The sequence below is a fragment of the Podarcis raffonei genome, chromosome 10 (genome assembly GCF_027172205.1).
Source record: "Podarcis raffonei isolate rPodRaf1 chromosome 10, rPodRaf1.pri, whole genome shotgun sequence".
In the NCBI taxonomy this organism is placed as follows: domain Eukaryota; kingdom Metazoa; phylum Chordata; class Lepidosauria; order Squamata; family Lacertidae; genus Podarcis; species Podarcis raffonei.
Window position 1 is genome coordinate 79,138,358 of NC_070611.1, and position 18,457 is coordinate 79,156,814.

The 18,457-nt window shown below is 44.9% G+C and overlaps 1 protein-coding gene across 1 annotated transcript; it reads right to left on the bottom strand.

Annotated features, from left to right (window-relative positions):
• Positions 1-8,597: 8,597 nt before the first annotated feature.
• LOC128422269 (lysozyme C, milk isozyme-like) lies at positions 8,598-15,840 on the bottom strand. The gene is made up of 4 exons (XM_053406056.1): positions 15,695-15,840; positions 13,371-13,532; positions 10,789-10,867; positions 8,598-8,911 (listed from the first exon to the last, which is right to left on the bottom strand). The coding sequence occupies exons 1-4, from the start codon at positions 15,828-15,830 to the stop codon at positions 8,845-8,847; spliced, it is 444 nt and encodes a 147-aa protein (XP_053262031.1). The 5' UTR covers positions 15,831-15,840; the 3' UTR covers positions 8,598-8,844.
• Between the last annotated feature and the right edge of the window lie 2,617 nt (positions 15,841-18,457).

The following is an 18,457-nucleotide window of genomic DNA, read 5'->3' on the forward strand; positions in this document are numbered from 1 at the left end:
TCCCAGGGGGGACGCACCAGAAGCAAGGGGCCAGCGGGGACTCCTAAGGCAGCAGCGGAGGATCAGGACCAGCTCCCCCACCAGAGCGCAGTGGGGGGGAAGAGTCACATGTGTCAGGACCAGCCTCTCCTCCAGCGGGGATAGAAGATGAGTCAGGGCTGACCACGCCCCCATCGGAAAGTGGGGAAAGGGAGGGGAGGTCAGGTCCAGCTAGCCTCCCCGAAGGAGGGAGCAGTGACACAAGTGTAACGGTCAGAAGGAAAGTGGGAGGCTGCGCGCGCGCGCCAAGTTCAAATGTGCAGGCGCGCGGGACAGCAGAAAACCCGGATTGGGAGCCAGGTCCTAAAGCCCGAAGGAGGGAGGGGGAAGAGTCAGGGGACTCAGCGTCAGAAGAGTCTAGGAAGGGCGAGACCCCGACGGGCAGGCGGACCCAGAGGAGAAAGGAACAGAGGAAGAGGTGGAGCAAGGCTAGAGTCTTAAACTGGTGTCAGGGGGGAGGAGATTCAGACGGAGCTTCGGCGGTCTAAGGTTCGGGACGTAGCGCTGCACGCTGCGGCTATGGAAGTGAACTGAACTTCAATAAAGACTTTTATACTAAACAACGAAGCAGTGTTGGTCTTATGTGAGCTGGGACCTCGGGCAGCGCTGACAATAGTGATGTATATCTGTCTAGAATGATGCCTATATATCAACCCGATGGGGCAAACAATGACTAGAGACCAATTGTGTTTTTGACACCCCCCCAGGGGTCTTCCTCAGTGGTCAAGGCCACTTCTATTTAGTCCAGGTCAGCTCCCCCTGTTGTCTATATAGATTGGCCAAGTGGCTAACTATTGATGACTAATTGCATTACAAATTCAACACCTTGTTTTTATAATTTCTAATGAGACTGAGAACCTTATTCTGATAAACTAAGATTTTAAAACTCACCAAATATATCCATAAGGCTACTACACACACACACACACACACACACACACACACACACACTGAACATGCAGATATATATGAGCTGATATAAAAAGATAGTCCATTAATTGCCATTAAGTTAGTGATTTTTTAAATAATAATAAAAAAGTTGTAGCATCAGCTTTCTGGATCATCTGGTGGTGTTATTCCACAATTCCTTCTGCGTATTTCCTGTATTTTCTGCTTTGTTGTGTTGTTTAATTTTAAGTTGTTGTTGTGTCTTTTAATTTCGTGGCTGCTCTCACCATCTGCAGTGATCATGGCGCCCAAGAAAGTAAAATCTCTCACTGCCTCCATTCCACCGTTCCTCATCAGGCTTCGCTCCCAGACCTTGGATCCTCTTGGTTGCCCTCCTCTGCACATGTTCCAGCTTGTCAACATCCTTCTTAAATTGTGGTGCCCAGAACTGGGCCCAGGGCTTTAGGTGGGATCTTACCAAGGCAGGACTATGACTTCATGAACACACATGAGGATTACTGATGGGAAACTGGATAACTTGGTGCAAAGGCCCCCAAATGTCAACAGCCTGTAGGGGTCCAGGGCCTGCACGTTCTTGGTGTACCTTCATGGGGTGTGAACTGGTGGTGACAGACCAGCAAGGAGACTTTGGAGTCATAGTAGATAGCTCCAAGAAGATGTGGGCCCAGTGTGCGGCAGCTGTGGAAAAGATGAACTCCATGCAAGGGATCATTAGGAAAAGGATAGGAATGTGAGCTGCCAATATCGTCTTGCCATTATGCAAACCTATGGTGTGACCACCTTTGGAATCCTGTGCAGTTCTGGTCACCTCACCTAAAGAAGAAGATTGTAAAGCTGGAAAAGGTTCCATCGGCCTCAGCCTCACATGGTTCTCCTGCATGCTGGGGGTGATGGGACTTGTAGTCCCAAACATCTGAGGCACGAGGTTGCAAAGGCTATGATGTGCACAGGTGTGAGTTGTGGTCTGTGCCCAGATCTGTGGTCTTCCACTTTTGTTGTTGTTTGGCTTTTCTGTCATATCTCGTTGTCAACACATACTATGTTACAGTCATACATAATATAATAAGAAAAAGATAGCATAGATATAAAACATAAACATATGATAGGTGGTGAATGCAGAGTAGCAAATGCTTCCCTCTGTGAGGGAGTCTTCCCAGACCTGCTGAAAGAGGCGGTCATTAAACCACTTCTCATAAAAACATCTTTAGACCCAGCCAATATGGCCAATATGACCAACTATCGTCCAGTCTCAAATCTTCCATTCTTGGGCAAGGTGATTGAGCAGGTGGAGACTTCCGGGTTAGCGCCTCTGGTAATGGCTGAATTCCTCTGATCGGGAGGAATTTGCTTCGTGGAAATTTGGGTCTGGCCGCCACGGCGAAGGCGGGGACCACAAAAAATCACAGGCGGGAGAAGCCTGTGAATGTGGGATTCGGCTGGCACCTTTTGCGCCTCCCCTACTCGCGGGGAAACCCAGTTTCGGGGATCCGGAGCGACGTGGGGTGAGTGGCGCGGTGCTTCGAATTGACTGCTTCTTTCACGGAGTGAAGCCGCATTGCTGTTGTCGGAGAGCGCTGACTTTTTCCTGTGGACAATTTGATCTTAAAACAACTACCCGTGAGTAGAACGGAAAATTGGATTTTTAAAGGTCTTAATTTGGCACCGAAACGGGGAGGTTTCAAACAGGAAGTCCGCCTTCCCCTTTTGTAAATAGACTGAAGCAAAGAGGCTGCAAGCTAAAGTCTTGGAAAGCCTTCCGTAAAGGATTAAACTTCCATCGGCTAAAATCATCAAACCCCCCCTTGGAAGCAGGAGAAGAGGGGGGGAATTTTGGATCGTGTAAGCCTGCAGGAGAGAGTGAAGAAAGTCAAATTACCACTGCTCTGAACCTGGAAACGGGCTGCTAGTAAGACTGACGTTTTGGAAATGCTCATTGACTGTGAATAGATCGTTTGTTGACAGCTAGTTAAATAAGAGAAATACATTGTTTCCATTGTCTCCTTCTGCGTTTTAAAAGGAGTAAAAGTAACTGAAAATTGAAACTAACTTTATTGCTTGAACTGTGCTTAAAAGGATTGATACAAATAGAAATTGTTTCCCCCTAGAGGAAGCCTTTGAAATTGTTACATGAGCTATGCTGGGGGAATTTCCAGCTGCAAGATAAAAAACTGTGAGAATCTGGGATTGACCTTGGAGCGTTAAGAATGTTGACAGAAGAAGCCTTAGTGGTTTTATTATGTAAGATAAATGATTCACTGGAACAGCTCCATAAGAAGACGGATGCGATGACTATAAAAATTGATAACTTGGAACAAAAAGTGACTAATTTGGGTCAAAAAGTGAATATTAATACAGAAACTATTCAGGAATCGATACAGGGATCTACTTTGACATGGCAAATTGTGGAGAGGGCGGGGGAGAAAGTTGTTGTTGTTGAACCTAAAGTAGCACAAGTGGAGAGGGAGAGAGCCCCAGCCTTACAGATGCAATTTGATGACTATAAGTTGATGCTTTTTATGATTGAATTTAGAGAAAGTCAGATTTTGAGGATTGGAGCCCCGCTTGGACTGGAGAAGGAAAGTTGGATAGATCCCTTCATGCAGGGATTTACTGACCTTTGGGACCTGGACTTGGGTCAGGAGGAGACTGGAGTTGTGGGGACTGCCAGATTTGGAGGAACTTTGAAATACGTCCTGAAATATCGTTTGAATCTTAGTTTTAACTATGGAGATTTGGCTGACTTGTCGAGAAGGAATAAAAACATTGCTAGGTGGGAATTTCCCCGAGATCTACTCTTCAGCATCAAAGGAAGGAAAATAAGAACAAGATCAGGAGAAGACAAAGTAAAGTGCATGTATAAATATGAAGAAGACTTGCAGAAGGGACTTGGAAAAGAGTTAAGAGCCTCGGACAGAAGATCACCAGGTTGATGGACTATATGGAATTGATGGAAATGACTGGCAGAATCCGAGACCAGGGAGAAGAGACGGTGGAAGAATATTGGAAAAAGTTTAAAGTCTATATATGGAAATAATGTAAAATTAATGAGTGTTAGAAAAATGTTGGAATGGAATTATACAGCTTTAGTAGAAATGTTATAAGGAATTAAGCATAAATAAGTACTATAGTATTAATGGAAAATAAGGTTAAAATATGTTAAGATAACCGTATGACAGAAAATAGAGAAATATGGAAAGGATTTGCTGAAATAATTAATAGAAATGGAATACAAAAAGGGAGGTGAGAGGAGGTCGATGAAACAAGTGAATGAAAGAGAGGGTATTGAGATGGTATGATGTGTGTTTTTTGAATTGTTTTTGCTCTCGTTTTGTTTAATGTGTTAATGTTGTGTTGTGTATTGTTTATATATTGTACTGTATTGTTTTTTCTTTCTTTTGCTTTTTCTTTTTTCTTTTCTTTTCTCCTTTTTGTAAGGTTTAAAAGTAATAAATATTATTTTTTTAAAAAAACACAAGGTGATTGAGCAGGTGGTTGCTGAACACACCTGGAGGATGCAGACCATTTGAATCCCTTCCAATCAGGATTCAGGCCTCATCATGGGACTGAAACTGCCTTGGTCGAGCTGGTTAACGATCTCTGGCAGGCTAGGGACAAAATTAAAAGCTGTTTCCTAGTTCTGCTGGATCCTTCAGGACTGTCTAAAGGAGTTAGGAGCTGGGGGCACTGTCATACAGTGGTTCCGCTCCTTCCTCCTGGGCCATGTCCAGAAAGCGATGTTGGGAGATGAGTGTTCAGACCCCTGGGCTCTCACTTGTGGGGTGCCTCAGGGTTCTGTCCTCTCCCCCATGCTTTTCAACATCTATATGAAGCTGCTGGGAGAGATCATCGGGGGTTTGGGCTGGGTGTTCATCAGTATGCGGATGATACCAAGCTCTACCTCTCTTTTCAATCAGAACCAGTGAAGGCAGTGAATGTCCTTTGTGAGTGTCTGGAGGCAGTTGCAGGATGGATGGTGGCTAACAGATTGAGGTTGAATCCTGTAGCAGGAGACCCCCCCACTTCATTACACTGTAATGCACAAGCACCACACACACACTTCCCACCTTCCCCGAGCCTGGAGATGCCCCTTTTAGAGGGGCATCCCCTGAAAAGCCTTCCGTAAATAAGGAAGCACTAATCTGACAGCTCCGCACGGAACCCCTTTGTTTTCATGTATATTTTTTCGTGAGTTGACCGTAAAACCCTTCTTCGCTCTATTCTTATAATGGGTAGACCAGTTTTCTGAACCCTAGGTCAGTCGGCTGCCGCTTCAGCCAATCAGCGTTACCGAACAGCGCCTCTTGTGGCGGCCACGCAGGTACTGCAGGCAAAGGCGTACGCTTCTCTATACTTTGACAGCTCTCAATTACAAAGTTTCCGGATTTAATTGACCATGACTGATCTAATCAAAATGTAACAAGCCGCTTCCGGAAAAGTGAAAGTGCCTTTTGAACTCTTTGGACAGTTTCTTCATAAATTCACTATAAATCAGCCGTACGTCGGATTTGCAACGAACCACTTTTATTTTACTTCTTATGACAAGGACTATCAAAGGGGGGGGGGGGTGGCTTGATACTGGTCAGCCATAATCCCTTGAGCGAGGAGGCACGTACTCTGCAGCCCTTCCCAGTTGGCATGGCAACCTTGATAGTCATCTTGATGGGCTCAGACAGAAGACTATCAAGAACACAACGGACTGCATACACAAGTGGATTCAACACAGACAATGACAAAAGAACAGTGATCGGATTCCCCCTCAGGGGGCAGGAAACTGCACCTACCCTTTTGCCTTCTGAAAATGACTCATGGGGAGGGGGAGAAGGGGCACCGGCCAGGTGTCATGATACTCAGGTTACCTGTGCAACCCCTCCCCTGACCCCTCCTGTTTTTAATGTAGTCATGATGTAGTTATGATGTATTTCTAGGGGTGTAACTTAGGGGATTAGAAACTAATAAAAGTTTGGGTCTTCTTTTGTTCGGGGCTTCCATTTTGCTTCACCTTGTGGGTGGTGGGAGTCCTGTCGCGACAGTATCAAATAAAGGCCAAGCCTACAGGCTGCTGGTTTGCTCCAAATCGTCTTGGTTGGTGTCTTTATTTTGTCCAAGGGAGCCCTCGGATTTTTCTGGCAACAATCCTGACAAGACAGAAGTCCTGAATGGGGTAACTGTGCCCCTGAAGGACCAGGTGCACAGCCTGGGAGTCATTTTGTCCATGGAGGCGCAGGTCAATTCTGTGTCCAGGGCAGCTGTCTACCAGCTCCATCTGGTATGTAGGATGAGACCCTCCCTGTCTGCGGACTGTCTCGCCAGAGTGGTGCATGCTCTGGTTATCTCCCGCTTGGACTACTGCAATGCACTCTGCGTGGGGCTACCTTTGAAGCTGACTTGGAAACCAGAACTAATCCAGAATGCAGCGGCTAGACTGGTGACTAGGAGTGGCTGCCGAGACCATATAACACCGGTCCTGAAAGACCTACACTGGCTCCCAGTACGTTTCCGAGCACAGTTCAAAGTGTTGGTGCTGACCTTTAAAGCCCTAAACGGCCTCAGTCCAGTATACTTGAAGGAGCGTCTCCACCCCCATCATTCAGCCCAGACACTGAGGTCCAGCTCCGAGGGCTCTCTGGCGGTTCCCTTCCTGCAAGAAGCGAAGTTGCAGGGAACCAGGCAGAGGGCCTTCTTGGTAGCGACACCCGCCATGTGGAATGCCCTCCCATCAGATTGCGGGAATGTTCAGGGTTGCAGGAGAGGATATATTGTTTATTAAGATTCTTCCTAACTTGCACTAGCAAGTTCCTTTACTTAGCAGAGTTTACATTCCCCTTCAGTAGAAAGCTGGTTGCAGGCTTGTAAGAACCTTTTACTATTATGCAATTCAATCTGCCTCAGATTGAATTGTATGTTCCTGGTAAGATCCCCTTTTAAATTTACTCATGATCAGGCAGAGCACAGTGTGACCCCTGAAGGCAGGTTTTAGGCTTAAAGTTACAAACTTACTGTATACTAACAGGTTTATCCCTTAAGGGAGTTGACCTGGGGGACTGCTTGGCTGGCAGCCAGGAGTTCAGTCCAGGAAGTTTGCAGGATGAAAAGAAGATGGAAAAGAGGAGAGAGTGGCAGCATGCCTTGGCCTTTGACCAGGTCTGGGAAGGTCACTCCCACCCACTAGTCACATGCAAAAGGAAGGATGCTCCAGGCCAGGAGGAGCAGGAAGTTTCGACTGGCTGGGCCAACATCCCCTTGCATGTCCACTCTAGCAGAACAAGGAATGTTGTACTTGACTGCTCCCAGTGGATTACATCCCACAGAAATGTCAAGGAAATAAACAACTATCTGACTTTTAGAAGACATTCTAAAACAGCTTTGTTTAGGGAAGATTTTAATGTTTGATGTTTTATCGTGTTTTTAATATTCTGTTGGTAGCCGCACAGAGTGAGCGGGGTATAAATAATAAGTTGTTGTTGTTGTCATCTCTGTTCCAGGACAGCTCACTCTGTTCTATCGAGAAATTCCTCATCTTTCCCATTAGCTCAAAGTGTGGATAGGTGGGCCTCAAGTTGCTGTATCTTCTCTTCCAGAGAGACAACCAGCTTGCACTTGCTGGAGGAGTAGTTTTGCACGTTCACAGGCAGGAGGACAAACATGGAATGAGCGTAGCCAAGGGGTGGGTGGGTGGAGTAATCTGACCCAAAAAGCTCAACAAAAATCCTGGCTATACCCATGAAACATGGCACAGATATTGCAGGTCACTGCATCAGCTCCCTTTTTGTTCATGTCTCTTGGTCCTATGCACACTGTGCAATACTCCGGGTCTCCCTCTCAAACCCCTGGATTTGAGCTCCCAGAGACTGCAATCAGCTAAAGAGAACTGTGCTGAATTGGAACAAACAGCAATGGGATTTTCTGTGGAATCCTGTTTGTTCTGATTTAGAACTAAAGAGCAGGTTTCCCAGGGGAAAGCAGCAGGGCCAAGGCAAAACCTGTGTCTAGAAAGCACAGGACAAGCAGAAAACTTCCGGACGTGTGCTTTCCAGCCATGGGTCAGGCGGAAGTGCTCTGTATCTACACAGGTTATACTTCCCAGAGACTAGCATGGTTATGAAAGTAATCAGCAATTCATCAGCTTGTCCATGCTGGTTATTGGATACTATTGCACAGGTATTGTGGTGCAGCCCAAATTACCTCTCAATTTGCTGCCAACCTAGCAGTTCAAAAACATGCCAGAGCAAGTAAATAAATAGGTACTGCTGCGGTGGGAAGGTAAATGGTGTTTCCATGAGCTCTAGCTTCAGCCACGGTGTTGCGTTGCTCCAGAAGTGGGTTAGTCCTGCCGGCCCGATGACCTGGAAAGCTGTGGACAAACTCCGGCTCCCTCGGCCTGAAAGCAAGATGAGCACTGCAACCCCATATTCGCCTTTGACTGGACTTTACCGTCCAGGGGTCCTTTATCTTTTTTTTTTAACCTTGCCTCCCAATCATGAAATAATAATAATAATAATAATAATAATAATAATAATAATAATAATATAGTTTTTCCTTAATAATCAATAAGTACTCAGTGGAATCAGGGAACAGAGCAATGTTTGATTGCTTCTTGCTTCTTATCCCTCCCATTCACCCATCAAACAGGAAAAGAGTTCTAACTGGACTCAATTTATTGAAGTTCTTAAAGCAGAGAAACCCACAATGGCAAGCAAGATCGCTGCCCACTCCAGACACATTTTTTAAAAATACATTCTCTCCTTCCTGTAGAAAGAAAGCTATTCTACTGCACCATGGGAGTTACAGTATGTAAATGCTTGTATAGAAAGAAGCAGCTGGATTTTGCTTGTAGAGATCACTGTCACTAAAGGGAAAATCCAGAGAAATGCTGGATCTCATACAGGACTATGGAGCTCAAAGGCTGCAGCCAGCTGTCCACTCGGAGAGATCCTTTCCTTTGCAATGGTTCTTCCAAGCAACCCTGAAAGAAAGAAAAATGAAAGCAAAAAATGAGGATGGTGGGGAGTAAGGCGACTGCTCTTTGGACTGCAATGGGTGAAATGGATTGCTTTTAAGAACCTCAGAAAGCTTCCCAGTGAGGCCTCAGCACCAGCTGCTCATTCCTTCTTCTGGTTCACTGTGTGACCTTGACTGGGCCAGACTAACCACAGAATCACATAATGTTTTGCCCCCTGGTCCCCCTCCTGCTCCCTTGCAATCTATTTAAAACCCATCCCTGATTTTTTTCTTTTCTTTTCTTTTCTTTTAACAACAAAGGGACTGGTGCAATTTACAAGGCACATCATGGCTTCTTCAAGAAATAAATCATTCCCAAGTTCATGTTACATACATTAAAGTTGCCAAATGCCTATAACTACCCTTGTGGTGTATTTTTGTAAGTCTTACAAGATGCATGTGTAACAAGGTTCTTCCAGTGGTGTAAAATGATTATTTTCCTCTTTTCCTTGCATAATCTGCATTTTAAGGGCAATTTTCTTTCTATTGCTAAAATCCAAACTGGTCTGTACTATACTGTTATGTTTAAGCTACCCAGATTTCCCCCCTGTCAGGTGATGATTTATCTGGCTGCAATTAGAAAATGCAAAATTAAGTTCTTAAACTTGATAAGCTCATTATACCCTGTAAACATAGAAAGCCAAAAACATTCTGGAGTAAATTCAATATTATCACTTGTAATGCTAATCAGTTCCCTTTGGACATTAGACCAGAACCTTCATATTGAGGTGCAATTCCATCAGAAGAATGATCAGCGCTGGTGGTCAATGTAGAGTCTACCTATCCACACCCCAGAATTGCCTGATGAAACCTTATTTGCCATGGAACTTTAAGCATGCTAAAAACCAGCTTTCTCAAACTGGTGCCTTCTGTATATTTTGTACCATAACTCCCATCATCCCTGACCGTTGGCCACACTGGCTGAAGGTGATGGAAATTAGAGTTCAAACTATTGGGAGGCGCCAGACTGGGGAAAGCTGCTCAAGATCCTTGGTTTTGTTTCCCTTCTCCTAGTTTTCTCATAAACCACATTTTACCCCCAGGGCCAAGAGCAAATGGGAAAGCTGCAGTACATGAGCCTAGTAAGAGCCCAGCTGGGTCAGGTGGAAGGACCATCTCTGGCAGCATCCTGAACTGCTTGCTGGGCTGTGCAATGCCAGGCCTTGTAGTGGCCTTGAATGTAAGAACATGTTTCCCAACCTTTTGCCAGGCATTTATGAGGACTTTGCTTTGGAAGAAATCAGACTCTCCCACTGGCTCAAGACTGCAATACCTCAAGGACCACCTCAAGGGCTGCCTCAACACTGTTGTGCCCTTCTGTTGCAGGGCTCTCTTGGAAATCGTTTATCCGTGTGAACCAGGAAGTGACCTCTCCAGACAACGGAACAACCCTTCTAATCTCTGCAGCTGCGATCTCCTGCGTGACACCAACACTGTTAGGCAGTGCGCATGTGTACTTCATCTGTTTCCCTCCCTCCCACTGACCCCTCTGCACAGCCAGGGTGCTGGCAACCCATGCTACACCACTGTAAGCTGGGATTGGAACTCAGGCCTCCCAGGTCCATCACTTTTGACCACTGCTTTACAGTGGCTCAGTTGTTAGACTGTTCCCTTAAACTCACACCTGGGTACTTACAGCTCCCAAGAGGCAAGAGCCACCAAAAGCCATTGCTGTACGTTTAAGGAAGCATCTTTGAGGCACCACCAGTGCCTAGTGAGGAAGCATCTTTAGCTGCTAGCTGCAACAAAGCCTAGTGAAAGACATGTCTCTATGCAGTCACAACAATTGAAATCTCAGCTGCTTTTGAGTCTTGCCAGCAGTGAGAAGTTAGCAAGACTCACCAGGCATCCATCCCTTGGGGGTCACGAACAACTGTCTTAGCGCACTCAATGTCATCTGTGATGTCGTCATTTGTGAAAGCTGTTGACAAAATTAGCAGAAAGAAAAGGAGGGTATTTGGTTTTCTAAAGAGCTTTTTTCCAACCCCATAAAGCACATCCTGCCTTTGCACTCAGGAAGGATACATTGGGTTGCCTCAGAAATGTGGAAGTGCTTTTCCTTTCAAACTCAAAGCCGGAATACTTTGGGGGAGCATTTAGAGCATTTCCCCTTTGAACTGGCCTTCAGATATTGGGGCAGGGCTGGAGAGTATGTTTCAGCCTGAGGGCCACAATTCCTCTTGGGAAGTCTTATGGGGGCCACATGCTAGTGCAGAGGCAAAAGTGGGTGGGTCAAAGGATAGGACTCTTTATGCAGCCAGCTACAGTAGCCACAGAGCAGTCAGAGTTTTCAACCCCCATCTTGTCTCTTTATCCTCCAGGCAGGCAAGCAAGGGGATCTCATCACAGTTCAAGGGCACATTCAGGTGAAGCACTTGGGCTGCACACAGAACAGGGCCATGAGAGAGGGCATGGTCAAGGGAAAGTCATGTGAGGTGGACAGATAGGTCTGGAAGGCCACATTTGCCCTGAAGTTCTCCCTCCCTGTGTGGGGGTTAATTATAGTGACTGCAAGTTCAAGAGAAAGGTTTCCCCTCTCCCCTCATCTTATGTGCCCCGTGCCCTTGCCAAATCTGCTTCAGAGGGTCAGGGGGACCCTTAGAACAGATTGAGGAGTCGTGCTGGGAGAGGAGAGGGGCATAATGTTCCAATGTGGAAACAGAAATCCTTGGCTTATGGAACATTTATTTAGGGCTGTGTTAGATTCCACCCTGTGCTAGCTACTCAGTAACAGCTGTAGGAATCCTAACAGCGCTACTTATTCACACAATTAATTCACCTTACTCAAAGCATTCTGGCTGTCATTATGGATGGGTGAAAGCCTGAAAATGTATTTTCTTACATTAGAATCATGGGGGGCTAAAGAGTGTGTCTGGGAATAGGTAGTGGGTTATTTAATGGGGGGGGGGCATTCAAGATGCACTGCCTCCCCTTCCATTCTTGGCTGACGCTTGGAGAAAGGGGAGCAGAAGGAGCCACTGTGTTGATGATGCTTTCCCTTCTAAGTTCAAGAACTGGATTTGGGGGCGAAGAGGAGCAATTCTTCAGAACTATTCATCAGAGAGGGATAGGTAATGGCTTTTATTTGCTTCTCCAGCAAGACACAGCTGTTGGCAAGGAACAGGGGGTGAACTTATTTGCACTTCCTGAAATAATATGCAATCTTAAAGACAGATGCCTTTCAAAACACAGTTTCAAAATCTCTAAATCCAGTTATCATTCCTAATCTTTCAATGCAGTTCTCTAGCCAAATAATATGCATGGTAGGGGAAAACCCATATATTAATGAGAACAACATAGAAAGATGCATTACATTAGTTACAGTTGCAACCAAAAATGCAAAGGAATGTGCTACTCTTAAAAAAACAAAACAATTTTAGGCAGAAATATGGAGAACTGAACTTTAGACAGGGAAAATGAGAAACTGCCTTACTGCAAGGCTATTTCTAAATGGCCATTGCTGTGGTGGTGGAGTTGCAAGGGTGAGGCAAAGGACACAGGGGCAGGATGTATGAGTAACAGATGAGACCTCTATAGGGCAGCACAGACACCAGGAATAAGCAAGACAATAGCCATGCATTAGTTACTATCACTGTATGGCAGGGGGGAAGTGGATATGACAGCATCTCCTGCCATTCAGCAAGAAGATTTCACTGCCGCCATAATAATAATAATAATAATATTTTATTTATAGCCCACCCATCTGGCATACACCACTCTGGCAAGACAGTCTGTGGGCAGGGAGGGTCTCATCCTGCGTACCAGATGGAGCTGATAAACAGCTGCCCTGGACACAGAATTGACCTGCGCTTCCATGGACAGCCATGAGTCCAGAATGACTCCTAGGCTCTGCACCTGGTCCTTCAGGGACACAGTGACCCTATTCAGGACCAGGGAGTCCCCCACACCTGCCCACCCCCTTTGGCTGATTAAACAATCTAGAGCCTTTTAAAGAATAATAATATTATAATATTAACAATAATAGTATTAACAATAATAATGACTGGAATTGACAGATTTGTCCTCCCTCGTCGTTGCTTCTGTGAACCTGTGATGAGGCAGGTCTCCCAAGCAGGCTGGCCTCACCTTCTGAACTGCAGGGAGCCTGGGCCCCCAAGATAGATGGTGTGTCAGGGCAACAGAGAAGCCCGAGGTTGTTGAGGTGGACAAAGCAAGGCTAGACCTGTCCCTGGTCTTTGCTTATTAGAATAGAGGCACAAGCTGGAATGTCTTGGGGGTGGGTGGCAATAGAAATGTAGTGATAAGGTGGGGAATGAGGTTTCTAAGTGAGCGTGTGGATTGCAGAGGGAGAATGGTAACTGAAGGGAGACAAGTTGGGTGCTTCCTTCAAAAACACAACCCATCCTCTCTGGAAAATTGCAGAGGCCTTTTGCTGGCCATCTGTATGGCACCAAGTTGCTTACCACTGCAGGAGATTCTGCATCCATTGGCTGTTTCGCCCTGTTGATTGTCACACCAATAGCGACTGTTTATTTGAAAAACCCCATAGTCCTGGCTGCCATCTGTGTTTGGTGGCCCCACAGCGCTACTTTCGTATTTGCTTTCATGATAAGCTGTGCAGATCCCTGGAACAAAGTGAGAAGGAAAAGGGCCATCGTGTGAGGGGGCAGAGGAGAGAGAGAGATTATTTCAACGTTGCAATAACTTGAAACAAGGTAACTTTAAAACAGTCTGTCAGTTAACTGTAGCAAATGTGTGTGACTTAAAAAAAACCAGCATTGAAAAGAAACGTTTAGGGTCGTGCATCGGATTCAGGCACTGCCTGAACTGAACCCGACTGATTTGGGCTTTTGCCAAGATGAGTGGAGGCAGCCCTGGACTGCTGCATATATGGGGCTATTGGGTGGGGCATCAAGCAGGGAGAGGGAGAGGCAGGTAACCCTAGCACAGGGGTCAGCAACCTTTTTCAGCAGGGGGCCGGTCCACTGTCCCTCAGATCTTGTGGGGGCCGGACTATATTTTGGAGAAAAAATAATGAACAAATTCCTATGCCCCACAAATAACTCAGAGGTGCATTTTAAATAAAAGGACACATTCTACTCCTGTAAAAACACACTGATTCCTGGACCGTCTGTTTGCCGGATTGAGAAGGCGATTGGGCCGCATCCGGTCCCCATGGGTGCCTACCCATGCCCTAGCACTTGTAAACCAGTACCCAGGAGGAACGAATCCTCCGTGTACCAGCTGATGAGCAAAGGATTTGATGCTACTGTGCCCTGGAGTGATGTGCTTTGCAAAGCAGCCCCCTCCCCCCTTGAATCCTCAGTGAAGGTGGAAGCGGGGAGGAGACACAGCTCTTAGAATCACAGAATGATAGAACTGTAGAGTTGGAAGAGTCATCTAGTCCAACCTCCTGCAGTGCTAAAGTATCCCTGGCCATCCAACCTCTGCTTAAAAACTCCCTACAAAGGAGAGTCCTCTACCTTCTGAGGGAGACTGTTCCACTGTCAAACAGCTCTTCCCATCAGGAAGCACTTCCTGATGTTTAGTTGGAATCTCCTTCCTTGTAACTTGAATCCATTGGTTTGGGTTCTACTCTCTGGAGCAGGAGGAAACAAGCTTGCTCCATCTTCCCTGTGACAGCCATTTAGATATTTGAAGATAGCTATCATCTCCTCTCAGTCTCCTCTTATCCAGGCCAAACATACCCAACTCCCTCAACCATTCCTCATAAAGCTTGGTTTCCAGATCCTTGGTAATCTTGCTCATGAATATCCAGCTTGTGAATATCCTTCATAAATTGTGCTGCCTAGAACTGGACACAGTGGGGTATAGTAGTTGGGTTAGAGAGCTGGGGTGGGGGCGAAATCGCATCTGGCAATCAGTGCTTCCCTTTGCTTTCAGATAGTACATGGGTAGATGAATCTAAAAAGCACAGGACACAATTTTTTACGGCCTCAAGCAGCTATGGTGCCCTATTTACCAGAAATAATTTATTTAGCATTAACTCTGGAAATGTATACTCGATTCTGACAAAACTCAGCCTTCTAGAGAAAAATATACACCAGGAGCCTTAGTTAGGTCGGAATCGAGTCTACACTTCCAGAGTTAATGCTAAATACATTACTTCTGCTAAGTGAGCCTCCATAGCTGCAAGAGGGCCATGAAAATTTATGTCCCAGGCTTTTTAGGCTCATCTACCCATGTGCTATCTGAAAGCAAAGGGGTGCATTTGTTGCCAGGAGTGAAATATATTGGCTACGTGGGTGGCGCTGTGGTCTAAACCACTGAGCCTCTTGAGCTTGCCGACCAGAAGGTCGATGGTTCGAATCCCTTCAACGAGGTGAGCTCCCGCTGCTCTGTCCCAGCTCCTGCCAACCTAGCAGTTCGAAAGCACACTAGGTACCGCTGTGGCAGGAAAGTAAACAGCATTTCCGTCACGGTGTCCTGTTGCGCCAGAAGTGGTTTCGTCATGCTGGCCACATGACTTGGAAAGCTGACTGTGGAGAAACGCTGGCTCCCTCAGCCTGAAGAGAGATAAGCACCACAACCCCAGAGTTGCCTTAGACTGGACTTGACCATCCAGGGGTCCTTTACTTCTTCTTTTTTATATTGGCATTATTTCCCACTCTCCCACCCCACTAGTATGTTTAATCAGGGTTTCAAAAACTCTAGTTAAACATTAGCCTCATACTGAAAATGATTCTGGGCTGGATCCTGGTTGGGCAGGATTTGTCCCCAAACACCTAAAAATGCAAAGATGGAGGGAAAGGAAGAGCAAACTCACAGTCGGCCAGGCTAATGCCATGGTATCCATCCAGCCCATGCTGTTTCAGAAGTGCAGCCAGTTCACATTTCTCAAATACTTTGGCTTCATTCACCGAAATGAGGAGGCAGAAGAGAGTGAGGGCCAGAACCTTCATCTCTGCAAGTCCCTGGAGAGCGATGTTTGGGTTCCCTTGGATTCCCAGTGGCTTTTATAGTCCAGAGTTCCTGGAGTGTCCAAAGGGTAAACAGGATGGTGATTGCGATATGTGCATGTGTGGCAATAGCAAAAAATGTTGCAGTTCTGAGTTGACCTGCACACAAAACAAAATCTCAACATTTACCGGTACTCATCATGGAATGAAATTAAAATAGGCAGAAAAACTAAACACAGAATCACAAGTTTTAAAAGTGCCTTAATCAACAAATCATTTAATCATCCATTGCCACATACTACATGAGAACTGATACAATCTCATATTTATATTCCCAGAGGCTGGAATCCCAGAATACTCCAGCTATAATTTTCCCTCCCAGCAACTACAGTTTAAGGGTTGAACTGTTGTGGCCCCAGAGGTGATATATACAACCAACCAGCTTGGAGGCTTCACACAAGGTTCGATGACTTATCTTACAACATATGAATAATTATTTTAAAAATAGATACATTACCAGACCCTCCAAGTGTCCCTATTTTCCAGGGATGTCCCTGATTTAGAGAAGCCATCCCGGTTTCTGATTTGACCCCGGAATGTCCCACTTTTCCTTAGGATGTCCCTATTTTCACTGGAGAAATGTTGGAGGGTATGGAGTTATCTGACCCCCCAAGCCGTCTGAAGGCAATCCTGTACAGGGAAGTTTCTTACATTTAATGTTTTATTGTGTTTTTATATATGTTGGAAGCTGCCCAGAGTGACTGGGGCAACCCAGTAAGATTTGTGGGGTATAAATAGCAAAATTATCATTATGGAATGGGACGTTCCTATTTTCATCAGATAAATGTTGGAGGGTATACTTTGTAGCTGGGCAATTTCTCATTTTCTGCACAGATCTTATGTACTATCTCCCAGGATACTTAGAGGTAAGGACCAACAACATGTATATATTCATCTGTCATTCTCCTCGGCCACCCAAACATCCTGAGCTGCACATTTAGGGGATTTGAGGCTCAGGGGCTGGCAGAAGAGAGTCTGGGGATGGAAATTATTGTGAGGTGATCAATAGACAGAGAAAAAATAGAAGCTTTTGGAGACGAAAAAGGGACCAGTACAGAACTTTAATATCACAGCCATGAACAATGTGTGTATCTGAAGAAGTGTGCATGCACACGAAAGCTTATGCCCAGAACAAACTTAGTTGGTCTCTAAGATGCTACTGGACTAAAAAATAAAAAATTATATATATATATATATATATATATATATATATATATATATATATATATATATTTCAGCCATGAACAATGTCATTCTTGGCCAGCTGCCTTCTGCTTTTAGGGCTCTGCTCTGTTATTCTAGTGCAGAGGCTCTCAAAGGGTGTGGTGGCAGAGGATGGCAACTGGGGTGGGACGATTCAAGGACAATATTATATTTGGGGAAGGATTCATGTTCTTATGTAGCTGCATTGTTTTCTACTTTCTGGATGTCCCATCATCATATTTGAGATCCACTGTTCTAGTGATTGAAGGAGACTAGGAGTAGAAGGATTTGTCCATTTTGGTTTCCTCAGTTTCACATTTTTGCAACCTCAAATTCAGTTCATGACACTTCTTCAGCAATTTGCAAAAATTATAATAATAAAAAATTCCTAATGAAAATTCATTAGTATTTTAGTGTGAATTTCTCATAAAAACACATTTTTGTATGCACTTTGAAATTTGTATGCAATTTCCTCTAACAGAAGGCATTTTTGTATGTTATTTTCACTAATACATTAATCTTTATGCACACTTTCTTTAATATATGCATTTTTGCAAACATTGGTTGGAGAAGTGCACCACAACATTCAGGTAATTGCAGATTTCAAAGGGTACCTGTTTTTCCATTTGTGTACTGTGTCATAAAGTGTGAATAGATTTGTCTTTAAAATGCTAATGGAATTGACAACCTTCCACCATTCCTACTGGAGACCACTAACATCAAACCCTCCAAGTGTCCCTATTTTCCAGGGATGTCCCAGATTTACAGAAGCCGTCCCAGTTTCTGATTTGATCCTAGACTGTCCCGTTTTCCCTTACAATGTCCCTATTTTATCAGAGAAATGTTGAAGGGTATGGAGTTATTCAACTGCTGAGCCATCTGAATAGTATAGGGAATTTAAAAAAATGTTTAATGTTTTATTATGTTTTTATATGTGTTGGAAGCTGCCCAAAGTGGCAACCCAGTCAGTTGGGTGGGGTATAAATAGTAAAATAATAATAATAATAATAATAATAATAATAATAATAATAATAATAATTGAATAGGACATCTCTATTTTCATCAGAGAAATGCTGAAGGGTGTGTAACATTTCCCCGAAGAAAGCTGAAGGCATTTCAAAAGAGGGATCATTTCTTGTAATATGCAACCCCCCCCACCCAGTTTCACCAGCTTGTGCAGGTTTGTTTGTTTTTTGCATTGTTGCAAAACCTGGAAAACCTGAATGAACAGTCTATTTCCCGTGTGCCACTTTTGCATGTGTTCATTCCTAAATCCTTTCTGCCCTGTTGCCTCATTTGCCTTAAAAAATTCCACAAACATTCATATTTAAATATATTCTAAACACATTTTGCCCCAAAGGCAAAAT